The 14,441-nt window shown below is 40.9% G+C and overlaps 1 protein-coding gene across 3 annotated transcripts; it reads left to right on the top strand.

Moving 5' to 3' along the window:
• The first annotated feature begins 1,713 nt into the window (after positions 1–1,713).
• klhl22 (kelch-like family member 22) lies at positions 1,714–14,441 on the top strand. 3 transcript variants are annotated; one of them, XM_010875968.3, is made up of 8 exons: positions 1,714–1,748; positions 2,610–2,832; positions 2,911–3,076; positions 3,160–3,471; positions 3,711–4,120; positions 5,572–5,764; positions 7,682–7,915; positions 11,152–14,441. In XM_010875968.3, exons 2-8 carry the CDS (start codon positions 2,612–2,614, stop codon positions 11,491–11,493), a joined length of 1,878 nt encoding a protein of 625 aa, XP_010874270.2. In that variant the 5' UTR covers positions 1,714–1,748; positions 2,610–2,611; the 3' UTR covers positions 11,494–14,441. The 3 variants fall into 3 exon arrangements, with proteins under 3 accessions (XP_010874270.2, XP_010874269.2, XP_010874268.2); XM_010875967.3 differs by having other exon boundaries at positions 1,725–2,060; XM_010875966.3 differs by having other exon boundaries at positions 1,725–2,335.

Below are 14,441 nucleotides of genomic sequence, written 5' to 3'. Positions count from 1 at the left end.
GTGGGCAAATATTGTCAAGACAAGATGTGCCATGCTAATAGACTCCTACCCAAAAAGACTTAGTGCTGTAATAAAATCACAAGGTGCTTCAAACAAAGTATTAGTTTAAGGGTGTGCACACATTTATGCAACCAGGTTATTATGAGTTTAAAATTTTTTCCCCTTCAAAGATTTCAGTTTGTTTTTCAATTGAATTGTTCACGTTATAGGTCACATTAAAGGTGGAAAAAGTTCTGACATGATTTACAGTCCCTTCTGTGAATGAACATGAACGCACTACTGAGTTTTTTGCCACTGATCAACACAAGAAAGTCCATAATGTGGACTCAAAGTGAAAACTAAATCCAGAACTATTTCAAAAGTATTATAAATAGAAAACAGAAAATAATTGATTGCTAAAGTATTCAACCCCTTTGCTTCTGAATGAGCTATTATGCAGTCAATTGTCTTCAGAAGTCACGTAAATAGTTGAATGTAGTCTACCTGTGTCGAATTATTGAATAATTATTTATTTTAGATTAAATACACCTATCCCTGTATCTTCCACAGCTGGTTAATACGATTCCTAAGAAAAAATACATAATGAAAACGAAGGAACATTCAAAGCAAATCCAGATCTTCAAAAGCACCAATCCGGAATGGGATTTAAAAATATTTCCAAGGAATTGAATATCCCCCGGAGCACAGCAAATTCCATTATTAAGAAACAGAGAAAAGAGGCACAAATGTAAATCTGTCAAGAACAAAAAAACTAGAATTCAAACAAGAAAGGCTCTATACAGCGAGGCCAACAAAAGGCCTAAAGGAGTTATAGTCTTCAGTCTTGGCTGAGCTGGGAGACACTGTGAAAATAGCCCAAGTGTTTCACCAAAGTGGCCTCTACAGGATAGTGGCAAAAATAAAACTATTTTTGGGGATATAAAATCACATCAATTCTTACCTAGAGTTGAGTAGAAGGCATTTGGGAGACACTGAGATCAAAGAAATGGAAGAAGATTATATTGTCTGTTGAAACCAAAATTTAGCTTTTTGGCCTAAATACTAAGCATTGGTGTTCACCATCCTGTGAACACCATGCCTGCAAATAAGCAATTCATGCTACCATTAAGCATCATGCAATTGAGATGCTTCCCTGCATCAGGGCCTGGAAAACCTGCTGAAGTGTGCAAGAGACTTGGAACTTGGGAGAAGATTAATCTACCAGCAGGACCCCAACCTCAAACATACAGCCAAAGCCACACTGGAGCAGCTTGAAAACAAAATGGTCAGTGTCCTGGAGTGGCCCAGTGAAAGCATGGACCGCAATACAATTGAGAATATGTGGAAAGAGTTGAAAATTGCTCTTCATCAAAGGTGTCCAGATTGAGCAATTCTACAAAGAACAATAGGAAAAAACGTTTGTGTTCAGATGTGCAAAGCTGGCAGAGACACATCCGAATAAACTCATGGCTGTAATTGCTGCCAAAGTTGCCTCTACTAAATATTGACAAAAGGGGGTGAATACTTATGCATCTACCCAAGATGTCAAAAGAAAGACAAACTTTGCATTTTTAGTGAAAAAACTTTCTTGAAATACCTTAGCAAATTGATATCTTACAAAATAGTTGCAATACTAGAAGTAGAGCTACTTTAAAATAATTGTTTTGGATTCACACTCCATTCCAGTTGGTGGCGGTAATTTACAAATAACTTCGTTGCCAACCCACCATTTAAAACCACTGAAACAGACGTGAAATATCCTTGTTTAGGTATATGTTGTAGCTGTTTTTCTATTTGAAAACTGTGGTGTTTATTTAACTAACCACATTGTTCCTGCTGTTAACGTTAATGTTACTCGTCGCAAGTGGAATGTCTGTTCTGAAACAACTTTTTTTCCATGCAGCTGATGGATGAAATCGTATACAGTCGAGCAGAGCTATGTTAATGCTAGCAAGGCGTACTAGAGTTTGTTGTCAATTTAGTTTCAGATAGCCCGGAGAGGAAGATGTTACCACGTTTGCATGGGCAAGATTTAACCAAATTTGCGTGGGCAGCAACACCTCGTTAGAATTGAGCATAAGGTTACTCCAAAAACTCTGTTATATAAGCTTGACACTAACTTGGTAGAACACGTAGTCCTGCTAATCCTTTGCATGTAAACAGTTCAGCCAAAAAAACACCTTAAAATACATTTGCTATTTGCTATTGTACAGGATAGTGCACATGAGAATGTTGTCCGTGGCTGTTTACAAACCCGGTGGTTTTAATCCTTAATGCTAATATCTGGTATTTTTAAACAATGCGGCACGAGCGGGTGTGGTATGACATCACTTTCTACTGCTCTCTTATTGTGTTGGTAAGCAGTTTATATAAGTAGTATTGCATCTCGGGGGTTTGTGATATATACCCTGCTGTGGTATGACAAAACGTTTTATTATATTGGTAACTAGCTTTTCATTGCAATAAGGCCCCTCACGTTATTTGTTTTGACAATCTAGCAAACTAGAAATATTCGTTTTTTACTAACTACCTTACTATGTTAATTTTAATGTGTTTGTAATTACAATATAATTCTAATGTTATAACTAGCTAGGTAACTGTTTGTTGTCTTGTCACGCTCCAACCACTAGTAATGGCAGAGGATGGGGAGCTGAACCAAATTGGGAGCCTGACCGCCTCATCTGGTCAGTGTGTCCGGCAAACATATCGGAGTTGTGCCCATTCCCGCAGCCTGTTGGATGGGCTGCTTGGCCTGAGACAGGGTGGCATCCTGTTTGACGTAGTGCTTCTGGTAGAGGCCAGACCCATTAAAGCCCATCGCATCCTGCTAGCTGCTTCGTGTGAATACTTCAGGTAAGCAAATCTTCCTGGCTTTCAGCAACCCCTTGGTAATCTACAGGCATATTATGTCATTTTCTCCCCTATTTCCAGAGGGATGTTTGCTGGAGGGCTCAGAGAGACACATCTGACAGAGATTCCAGTGCATGGGGTGACCTACACTGCCATGACCAAACTGCTGGATTTCATCTACACATCTGAGCTTGAACTTGACCTTGACACTGTGCAGGAGGTCCTAGTTGCTGCAACTCTCATACAGGTATGTCATTTTTCAGTCATTTGTGAAGTCTTATTTCTTAGGCTTTATTTCACAGTTTACCTTTTGCGTTTGATCTTTTGTAGATTGAGGATGTTATTGGCTTCTGCTGTGACTTCCTTTTCTCCTGGCTGGATGACAGTAACATCCTGGAGGTTGACAAGTTGGCTGATATGTTTGGGCTGCAGCAGCTGGGGGACAAGGTGCACTCTTACATCCTCAGAAACATTCAGACGTTCTCTCGCACAGAGGTGTACCGCCAGCTTCCCCCAGAGAAGGTCTTCAGTGTGCTGAACAGTGACAAACTGGAGGTCAGCTCAGAGAATGAAGTTTATGAGGCAGCTCTACACTACCACTACAAACCAGAGCAGGTGGAGACAGACCACGTGTCCCTCCAGGTAAGACAAGCAGGTTAGTCAGCCTGTCTAAATTTGAAGCATCATTTTGTTTGCCCTCGGTGTACTGAAGTGTATTAGCGAGATAATGCATGTCTACCATTGGCTATTTGTAGTAAATAAATATGCAATAACCTTGTGTCATGTTTGGTCATAAGAGATTAATGGCTGGTGACTGGCACCATATTGTCAGAGCCATTGTGTGTCTTGTGTGGATAAGACATCCTCTCTCTCTCACCCAGGAAAACCTGAGAATGCTGGAGGCAGTGCGCTTTTGCCTAATGGACAAACAGGTGTTGCAGAGACTTTTTGGGCGCCTGAATCAGTGCCCACTGAAGGACTTAGTTTCATCTGCACTGCGTTACCATGAGCAGGAGCTATGGCAGCCTGTTCTGCAGTGCCCTCTCACCCAACCCCGCTCCAGCTATAAATGCATCCTGTGCTTTGGGGGGATGTTCTCCTCTGGTTCGCTGACTGAGAACGAAGACTTGTTCCAAGTTTACCACCCTAGCTGGGGTGAGTGGAGGACACTTGTGGCTGGTCAGGCCCACCGCATGTCAAACCAGGGCATCGCTGTGCTTAACAACTTTGTTTATTTGATTGGAGGAGACAAGAACACCAGTGGCTTTCGAGCAGAGACTCGATGCTGGAGGTGAGACCAAATAATAGACACACTGAATACTTACCTAATCATTAGGCCTGCTGTTATAACCTACTTGGTTTCTGACAGATGTAATTCTATTATTCATCATACACATCAGAATGTGGTCCCTGACAATGAAATCATTCACTGTAATGTGAAAGTAAAGAAACTAAAGTAATTTGATAATCAGAACAAAAAAGTATGTATTCCTTTCCCAACATTTTAGGCTACAGGTATAAAACAGACGCGTCAACTCTGACATCTGACGGGATATCCACAATATATTGATCTACATCTGTTCTAGCAATCATGCTACTATAAAGAGATAGTTATCAACTCTCAGTCCAGTGTGGGCAGGAAGCTATATTGTGCTTTGATGGGTCAAAACTGTTGCAAAGTTCAGCTTTCCAAAGGTTTTTTTTTTTATCAGGTAATAATGTTATGAATATGTTCTTATTTACAGCAATGACCTTTTCATACTTGAGGTTCATGGCTTTAGATGCAAGCACGTTTATTTATATAGCACAATTCATACTTCATGCTTTACATGAACTTCAACATCCCGGTATATCAATCCTCGCTAGGGTGAACCTGTCAGTCCCTTTGTGAGATAATCTTTGCATTGATGTCTGACCCCGATGTGTCCTGGGGGACATTTATGTCATGTCTGTACATGCATTTTAAATTCATCCTCAATGAATTACAGTTCCCATAACTGTTTACTGAACCACCCCGGTATCTCAATACTCACGCTCCAGTGCTTGGATAAACTCGCAAGTCCTTTTGTGAGAAAATACCCTACATCGATGTCTAAACAGCAGCACAAGAACTTGCATTATCCGTCATCCGCAGATTGTTATATTTACACAGGTTATTCCTCTGATAGCACCAGAACTTGCGTTACAGAGAAACGATTGGTAAAAGATAAGGGAATAGAATAATGAAATAAAGATAATTAAAAAAATATAAAAATACAGCTTTTTATAAAAGCAAATAAAACATCAAAACAACAGCATAATAATAAAACATAGAATAATGAACAGTGCGGTTATTTTAAGTGCTCAGTAATAGGCGCATGAAAAGAGAACCTGGATTTAAAAATGGATACGTTTGGGGCACGTCTAAGATCCAAATATAAATATCAAACAAAACAACATTTCAGAATGCCATTTGTAATTCAGTAGTATAAGATATGTGGTCAGGGGTCTGAATACTTTGGCAAGGCAAAGTAAACTCTTATTTGCTCTGAGATCTGTTCGCTGCTGACTGTATCTCCGTGAACAGCCAAAGTAGCCTTTTATGGGGGGGGGGGGGGGTGAAATTACTGCTGTGGATATCTTTGCAATTATTTAGAATAATTGTAATTGGCCATTTATTAGCATGTCATATTTTTTTCCTATTCTGTCATAAATGAATCAGAATGCCTTACTGGATTCTATGTACTGATACTTTCCTCTCAGATATGACCCTCGCCACAACCGCTGGTGCTCGATCAAGGCCCTGCAGCAGCAGCACGCAGACCACTGTGTGTGTGTGCTGGACGGACACATCTACGCCATTGGGGGGCGTGACTACAGCAATGAACTGGAGTGTGTTGAGCGCTATGACCCGTACACCAACACCTGGGAATATGTGTCAGCCCTCAGCAAAGAGGTAGGCTCATGTGATCAATCATTTAATAAAGACAGTCTTGCCCACAAGAGGGTGCTACGTGTTCACTGAAATCTGTTTATTGGTGTAGTAACCTCTAGAATATGTAGTCTGGGACTTTTGCAATTAACAAAAAAAATTAACAATATTCGGGGATCCTTTTTGGATCAAATGTACCACATTTACAACCAGCAGCTGAAAATCTCGGAATGCATCTTCAAGATAAATAATAACATAAGGACCAGCTTACCATGCGTGATGGTAGGTCTAAAATGCTCTAGAGTGTAGGGAAATATGCTTGTAGGTCTTTTGTGTTTCATTGTACACTGACCATCACTCTAGACTCACTGGGCCATGGCTCCGGCTTGCCACTTGAGTCCTCTTCCACTCCTCCATGATGACATCACCGAGCTGGTGGATGTTAGAGACCTTGCGCTCCTCCACCTTTGAGGATGCCCCACAGATGCTCAATAGGGTTTAAGTCCGGAGACATGCTTGGCCAGTCCGTCACCTTCACCCTCAGCTTCTTTTGCAAGGCATTGGTCGTCTTAGAGGTGTGTTTTGGGTCGTTATCATGTTGGAATACTGCCCTGCGGCCCAGTCTCCGAAGGGAGGGGATCATGCTCTGCTTCAGTATGTCACAGTACATGTTGGAATTCATGCTTCCCTCAATGAACTGTAGCTCCCCAGTGCCGGCAGCAATCATGCAGCCCCAGACCATGACACTCCCACCACCATGCTTGACTGTAGGCAAGACACACTTGTCTTTGTACTCCTCAACTGGTTGCCACCATACATGGTTGACACAATCTGAACCAAATAAGTTTATCTTGGTCTCATCAGACCACAGGACATGGTTCCATTAATCCATGTCCGTAGTCTGCTTGTCATCAGCAAACTGTTTGCGGGCTTTTTTGTGCATCTTTAGAAGAGGCTTCCTTCTGGGACGACAGCCATGCAGGCCAATTTGATGCAGTGTGCGGCGTATGGTCTGAGCACTGACAGGCTGACCCCCCCCCACCCCTTCAACCTATGCAGCAATGCTGGCAACACTCATACGTCTATTTTACAAAGACAACCTCTGGATATGAAGCTGAGCACATGCACTCAACTTCTTTGGTCGACCATGGCGAGTCCTGTTCTGAGTGGAACCTGTCCTGTTAAACCGCTGTATGGTCTTGGCCACCGTGCTGCAGCTTAATTTCAGGGTCTTGGCAATCTTCTTATAGCCTAGGCCATCTTTATGTATAGCAACAATTTACCATGAGGTGCCATATTGAACTTCCAGTGACCAGTATGAGAGAGTGTGAGAGAGATGACACCAAATTAACACACCTGCTCCCCATTCACACCTGAGACCCTGTAACACTAACGAGTCACATGAATCTGGGGAGGGAAAATGGCTAACTGTGCCTAATTTGGACATTTTCACTTAGGGGTGTACTCACTTTTGTCTTGCCTACAGTCAAGCATGGTGGTGGGAGTGTCATGGTCTGGGGTTATTTTGAGGGGACAGCAAATTTACACTGTTATACCAGCTGTACACTCACTACTGTACATTGTAGCAAAGTGTCATTTCTTCAGTGTTGTCACATGAAAAGATATAATCAAATATTTACTAAAATATCTCACTTTTGTGAGATAATATACATATGTATTTGAGATATACTGTAGGGGGGAAAAAAATCAATGAACTAATATATTGCATTATTTGAAGAGAGATGAAAAAATATAATAAATGAAATGTTGTTAGTCTAATAAATGTGTAAACTTTCAGATGTTTGTGGATTCGATTTTGAGTGAAAAGTAAATAACAGTACATTTGTTTGAATAATCAAATAGGTGTGCTTTTCCACCCTGAATGAGCAATTATTCTTTGTCCCGGTTGTGTAACGCTGAACATATTATTTTCCTACCGAGGTGTATGCACATGCCGGAGCAGTCTTGGATGGCAAGATATATATCACTTGTGGGCGGCGGGGAATGGCGTACCTGAGGGAGACACATTGTTATGACCCCCAGCACAACCAGTGGGTAGATTGTGCAGAGAGTCCTGTGGAGCGGGCATGGCACGGCATGGCTGCAGTCAATGGACGAGTCTATGTCATTGGAGGCAGCAACGATGAACAGGGGTACCGCCGAGATGTTCTTAAGGTATCATAACTCCACTTATAAATCTGGTTCCTAGTTAGCTGAAGATGGCTATCAAGTCAAAATAATGTTAGCCTGCCTGCATAGAACGGACAACCGGTCCTTTTAGACAGCAACTACGCAAAAAGAACCAATGACTAGGTTGTGTCTGTGGCAACGTTACAAAAATAACTAACAAGCAAATTTTTCCTGGGCTGTATATTGTTGCGGAATAGTTCAATTGTATGTGTTTACTTATAAATGTAATGTTTTAATTAAAATAGAAATGTCACTTTGTATGTTGGAAAAAACAGAATTTCTACTTTACGATACCAGAGAAATTACTGTTCTCAATTTCGATACCATGGCAAAAACATCTTATACATTAATAGTGTTTGTTTTTTAAATTAACAATTACTATTAAAGCATAATTTGTGTTTTTCAAAAACATGAGAGTCAGCAAATACATGAAACTAAGGTTGTCAGTGTTAAGTCTCTGACAAAGCAGAATTTATAATGAAATTAGATACTGTCTACTTTAGATAACTACTACTACTTTAAAGTTTTACTCCACATTACATGTACTGAGATACATTACTGAGATACAGTTGTGCTCTTAAGTTTCATACCCTGGCAGAAATTGTGACATTTTGGCATTGATTTTGAAAATATGACTGATAATGCAAAAAAACTATTTTTTTTAAGGATGGTGATCATATGAAGCCATTTATTATCACATAGTAGTTTGGCTCCTTTTTAAATCATTATGATAACGGAAATCACCGAAATGGCCCTCATCAAAAGTTTACATACACTTGAATGTTTGGCCTTGTTATAGAGGTGACACACCGGTGAAAATGGCAGTTAAAGGTGAGTTTCCCACACCTGTGGCTTTTTACTAATTACAGTTAGTGTCTGTAAATAGTCAATGAGTTTATCTCTCACGTGGATGTGCTGAGCAGGCTGGATACTGAGCCATGAGGAGCAGAAAAGAACTGTCAAAAGACCTGCGTAACAAGGTAATGGAACTTTATAAAGATGGAAAAGGATGTAAAAAGATATCCAAAGCCTTGCAAATGCCAGTCAGTTCTGTTCAATCACTTGTTACGAAGTGGAAAATTCAGGGATCTGTTGAAACCAAGAGAAAGATCAAGAAAGATTTCAGCCAAAACTGCCTTAAGAATTGTTTGGGATGCAAAGAAAAACCAGAAAGAAACCTTTACTGCACCAATGCCGCAAAAAAGGCTGGTTACAATATGCCCGACAACACCTTGACACGCCTCACAGCTTCTGGCTCGCTGTTGTTTTGGGTGTGTTTGAGCTCTAAAGGCACTGGAATCTTGTGAACATTGATGGCAGGACTTTCCAGCACGACAATGATCCTAAGCACAAGGCCAAGTTGACCCTCCAGTGGTTACAGCAGAAAAAGGTGAAGGTTCTGGAGTGGCCATCACAGTCTCCTGACCTTAATATCATCGAGCCACTCTGGGGAGATCTCAAACGTGCCGTTCAGACAAAATGACCAAAGACTTTGCATGACCTGGAGGGATTTTGCCAAGACGAATGGTCAGCTATACCACCTGCAAGAATTTGGGGGCCTCATAGACAACTATTACAAACGACTGCATACTATCATTGATGCTAAAGGGGGCAATACACAGTATTAAGATCTAAGGGTATGCAGACTTTTGAACAGGGGTCAGTTCATAATTATTTTATTTTTTGCCATGTTTTGTTTGATGATTGTGCCATTCTGTTATGACCTACAGTTGAATGTGACTCGGATAAGAAATAAAATACATGTTTTGCCTGCTCACTCATGTTTTCTTTACAAATGGTACATACAGTGAAGGGAAAAAAAGTAATTGATCCCCTGCTGATTTTGTACGTTTGCCACTAACAAATGATCAGTCTATAATTGTAATGGTAAATTTAACAGTGAGAGACAGAATAACAACAAAATAATCCAGAAAAACGCATGTCAAAAATGTTTTAAATTGATTTGCATTTTAATGAGTGAAATAAGTATTCCACCCCTCTGCAAAACATTATTTAATACTTGGTTGGCAGTCACAGAGGTTGTTGCTTGTAGTTGACCACCAGGTTTGCACACATCTCAGGAGGGATTTTGTCCCACTCTTTGCAGATCTTCTCCAAGTCATTAAGTTTTTGAGGCTGACGTTTAGCAACTCAAACCTTCATCTCCCTCCACAGATTTTCTATGGGATTAAGGTCTGGAGACTGGCTAGGCCACTCCAGGACCTTAATGTGCTTCTTCTTGAGCCACTCCTTTGTTGCCTTGGCCGTGTGTTTTGGGTCATTGTCATGCTGGAACACCCATCCATGACCCATTTTCAATGTCCTGACTGAGGGAAGGAGGTTCTCACCCAAGATTTGACGGTACATGGCCCCGTCCATCGTCCCTTTGATGCAGTGAAGTTGTCCTGTCCCCTGAGCAGAAAAACACCCCCAAAGCATAATGTTTCCACCTCCATGTTTGACAGTGGGGATGGTGTTCTTGGAGTCATAGGAAGCAATCCTCCTCCTCCAAACACAGCGAGTTGAGTTGATGCCAAAGAGCTCGATTTTGGTCTCATCTGGCCACAACACTTTCACCCAGATCTCCTCTGACTCATTCAGATGTTCATTGTCAAACTTCAGATGGGCCTGTACATGTGCTCCTTTTAAGAGTGTGCTCCTAATCTAAGATTGTTACCTGTATAAAAGAAACCTGGGAGCCAGAAATCTTTCGGATTGAGAGGGGATCAAATACTTATTTCACTCATTAAAATGCAAATCAATTTATAAATGTTTTGACATGCAATTTTCTGGGGTTTTGTTGTTGTTATTCTGTCCCTCACTCTTCAAATAAACCTACAAAATCAGCAGGCGATTAAATACTTTTTTCCCCTCACTGTAGATTACCAATTCTCCAAGGGTATGCAGACATTTGAGCACAGCTGTACATTGGTTGAGGTATTGTACTGGCAATGATGATGGTGACTACTTCTTTGGCACAATCAATGCTCTTCTGTGCAATTATTCTTTAGCATAATCAATGCTCCTGACTGTGTGAAAAAATACCATTAGTATCGAATATTACAGAATTGGAATATGTATTGATTCTCGTGACATCCTTATTAGTATGTTTGAAACCTTTTCATAGCAATAAGGCACACAAGGCTGTGCGGTATTGTATTTGCAGTAAAAGGGAAATGGGTTGAACAATGTCATTTACTTGTGACTGGCTTCTTTTCCAGGTGGCGTGTTATAGCCCAGGAGCTAACTCTTGGTCTGTGGTGAGTCCTTTACAGGCTGGTCATGGGGAGCCAGGCGTGGCAGTGCTGGGCAGCCGCATCTACATACTGGGTGGGCGCTCACATGACAAGGGCAACCGTATGAAATATGTGCATGTGTACAACACAGAGGAAGACCTCTGGGAGATTGGGACAGCGTTTAAGGACCGCATCTCTGGCTTGGCAGCCGGCGTGGTGCTTCTATCCCGTGCTGTGATTGATCAGGCTAAGACCTGGGAGCAGCGCACCAAGTCGTCCTGGGAGGAGGCGGATTTGGACAACTCTGAGGACTCGAGTGATGACTGACTGATGTGGTCTTGCACTGCGGAGGACAATAGAGAGTTGTTCAGACATTGGATTGAACTGAATCTGAGGACATCTTTTTCTTTTGCATGTAAGGCTAAAGGAATCCTTGGGCTATTTCCGTATCTTGTTTGATACCGTGATGATGGGATGGTAGTCTTCTACAGACATGTTTTATCCACGCTGTGTGCCTCTGTACCAAAGTGTAAACCAAGGCCTTTGTGTTGTGTTGTTGCTCCAACATCTGATCTTCTGTAACCCTCAGACTGTGCAACTTTGATCTTAACATACACTACTGTTCAAACGTTTGGGGACAGAGAAATGTCCTTGTTTTCAAATATTTTTTTTTTTATCCATTACAATAAAATCTAATGGATCATTGTAGACATTGCTAAAGTTGCGAATGACTATTGTTACTGGAAACGGCATTAAATAGTACCCACAAAACATCAGTCTCCACGACAACAGTGAAGAGGCGATTCCGGGATGCTGGGTTCTTTGCTGAGTTGCAAAGAAAAAGCCATATCTCAAACTGGCCAATAAGAAGAAAAGATTAATATAGGCAAAATAACACAGACACTGGACAGAGGAAGATTGGAAAGAAGTGTTATGGACTGACAAATCTAAGTTTGAAGTGTTCGGATCACAAAACTTTTGTTAGGCACCAAATGGAAGTGCTTGTTGGAGTGCTTGACACCATCTATCAAGCATGGTGGAAGCAATGTTATAGTCTGGGGGTGCTTTGGTGGTGGTGAAGTGGGAGATTTGTACAGGTTGAAAGGGATCTTGAAGAAGGAAGGCTATCACTCCATTTTGCAACCCCATGCCATAACCTGTGGACGGTGCTTAATTGGAACCAATTTCCTTCGACGACAGTACAATGACCCAAAGCACAGCTCCAAACTATGCAATAATTATTTAGGGAAGAATCAGTCAGCTGGTATTCTGTCTATAATGAAGTGGCCAGCACAGTCACAAGATCTCAACCTTATTGAGCTGTTGTGGGAGCAGCTTGATTGTATCATACGTAAGAAGTGCCCATCAAGCCAATTCAGCTTGTGGGAGGTGCGTCAGGAAGCATGGGGTGACGTTACTTCAGATTACCTCAACAAATTCACAACTAGAAAGCCTTGCAGACATTTGTCAGTAATTGCTGAAAATGGAGGATTCTTTGATGAAAGCGAAGTTCGAAGGACACAACAATTTAAATTGAAAATCAACCTTGTTGATATAGTCATTGACAACCTAACCTTTCCCATGACTATTTTCTATTCATTTTGCTACATTTACTATTCAAATACATTTTATGTATGTTTTCTTGGAAAACAAGGACAGTTCTAAGTGACCCCAAACTTTTGAACGGTAGTGTATGTCCTCTCTTTATACAGAGAGGAGGAGAAGATGGTCCTTTGTTTTGGGAAGACTTAAAAAAAAAAAAGATGTATGAATATTTGACCCAGTTCTCAAAAGTACCAGTGGCCAGTCTTTTGCACTTAAAGAACATACTCCTGTAGAAAATGTGATATGTACATTTGTTGAAACTTAGGGAAGTTACAGATTTTCGGTCTCCATTGACTAAAGATCCCATATGTCATTTCTGCTACAATCCAACAATAATTTGGCATTATTCTAAGGTAATTACTTTGTAAGGCCTAAAAATAGCTATAATTATAACAGTATAATTCTAAATATAATATAGATTTTTATTTTTCTGTTATTGCACTCATGAAGGTAATGGACTGTTAATTTGCCAGCTTGAAAACTGATTGTATAGTTCTGTAAAGATCTTATAACCACTTATTGTTACTAGATTGGAAAGGCATTTACTCATCTTGCACTTTAAAATGGTAATTAATTCTTATTCCCACACTGTGCCTTGTGTTCACTATTATACCTTAGACATTGTTTGTAATTTGTTTAGAAGGCCCTTTCATTATGTGCCTCATATGTCAGTGGGGTGGCAGGTCACCTAGTGGTTAAAATGTCAGACCAATGATTGAATGTTTCCAAGTATGAATCCCCAAGCTGACAAGATGCAAAAAATGTTGTTTTGCCCTTGAGCAATGCACTTAACTGTAATTACTCAAGGGTGCCAATCTCTAATAGCTGATCCCCTGGCTGTGGCTCCACTCTAATGGTGTCTCAGGGAGAGTGGGATATGCCAGAAAGCACATTTACAATTTGCACAACACATTTTGGACATTTGTGAAATTGCAAATGTAAGAACCCACCAAATTGTTATCATCACTGTTTATGAAGTTGAAAGAAAATTCAGTTTAAATTGTTGGGTTGAAAACATTGTCATTCTACTGTTGGTACACAGTCATCCAGGAAAAGTTACCACACAACAGTAATAAGTGCAAGGTACCATTGATGCTTTTTAACAGAGCAACAAACAGTTGTAGAGAATGATTTAGTGAAAAATGTGTACTTTATTATGTCAAACAATGTATTTAATTCCTCTAGATAATGAGATTTACATAGTTTTGGCCAGTGGCTCAGTCCATCCCCTCAAGGTGGTTCTGGTTAGCTTAGGCCGAGCATTATCTCGCCCAGTCTCTGCTAGTTCCTCTCCATTTGGTTCTATTGCCCATTGACTTAATGAAGCTTGACTGCTGCTTTCCTCTCCAGGGCTGTTTCATCTGCATCTGTAATCCCCCATCATCCCCCAGTTAGTGCTCCCCTCTTTATTTCACACTGTCTTGTCAATCCCTGCTGTGTCGTTTGGTGAGGTCAGCTGATGCACCCTCTGGTTTTGGACATCCAGCACAGCTTGCACAACCTGCTATGTTTTCATGGCATCCATATACGTCAATCTATTCATTCTTATACCTCTGGCCATCTTGGGGACAATAAAGACATATGTCACATTTTTGGCATTGTCAGAGAGAGCTGAGGCATTTACGTACTTTAGGGTGTAAGTCGATTTAAAGCTCTTTGCGTGCCCATTA

Source organism: Esox lucius, chromosome 13 (assembly GCF_011004845.1).
Source record: "Esox lucius isolate fEsoLuc1 chromosome 13, fEsoLuc1.pri, whole genome shotgun sequence".
Taxonomy (NCBI): Eukaryota; Metazoa; Chordata; class Actinopteri; order Esociformes; family Esocidae; genus Esox; species Esox lucius.
This window is presented reverse-complemented; position numbering and strand designations above follow the sequence as displayed.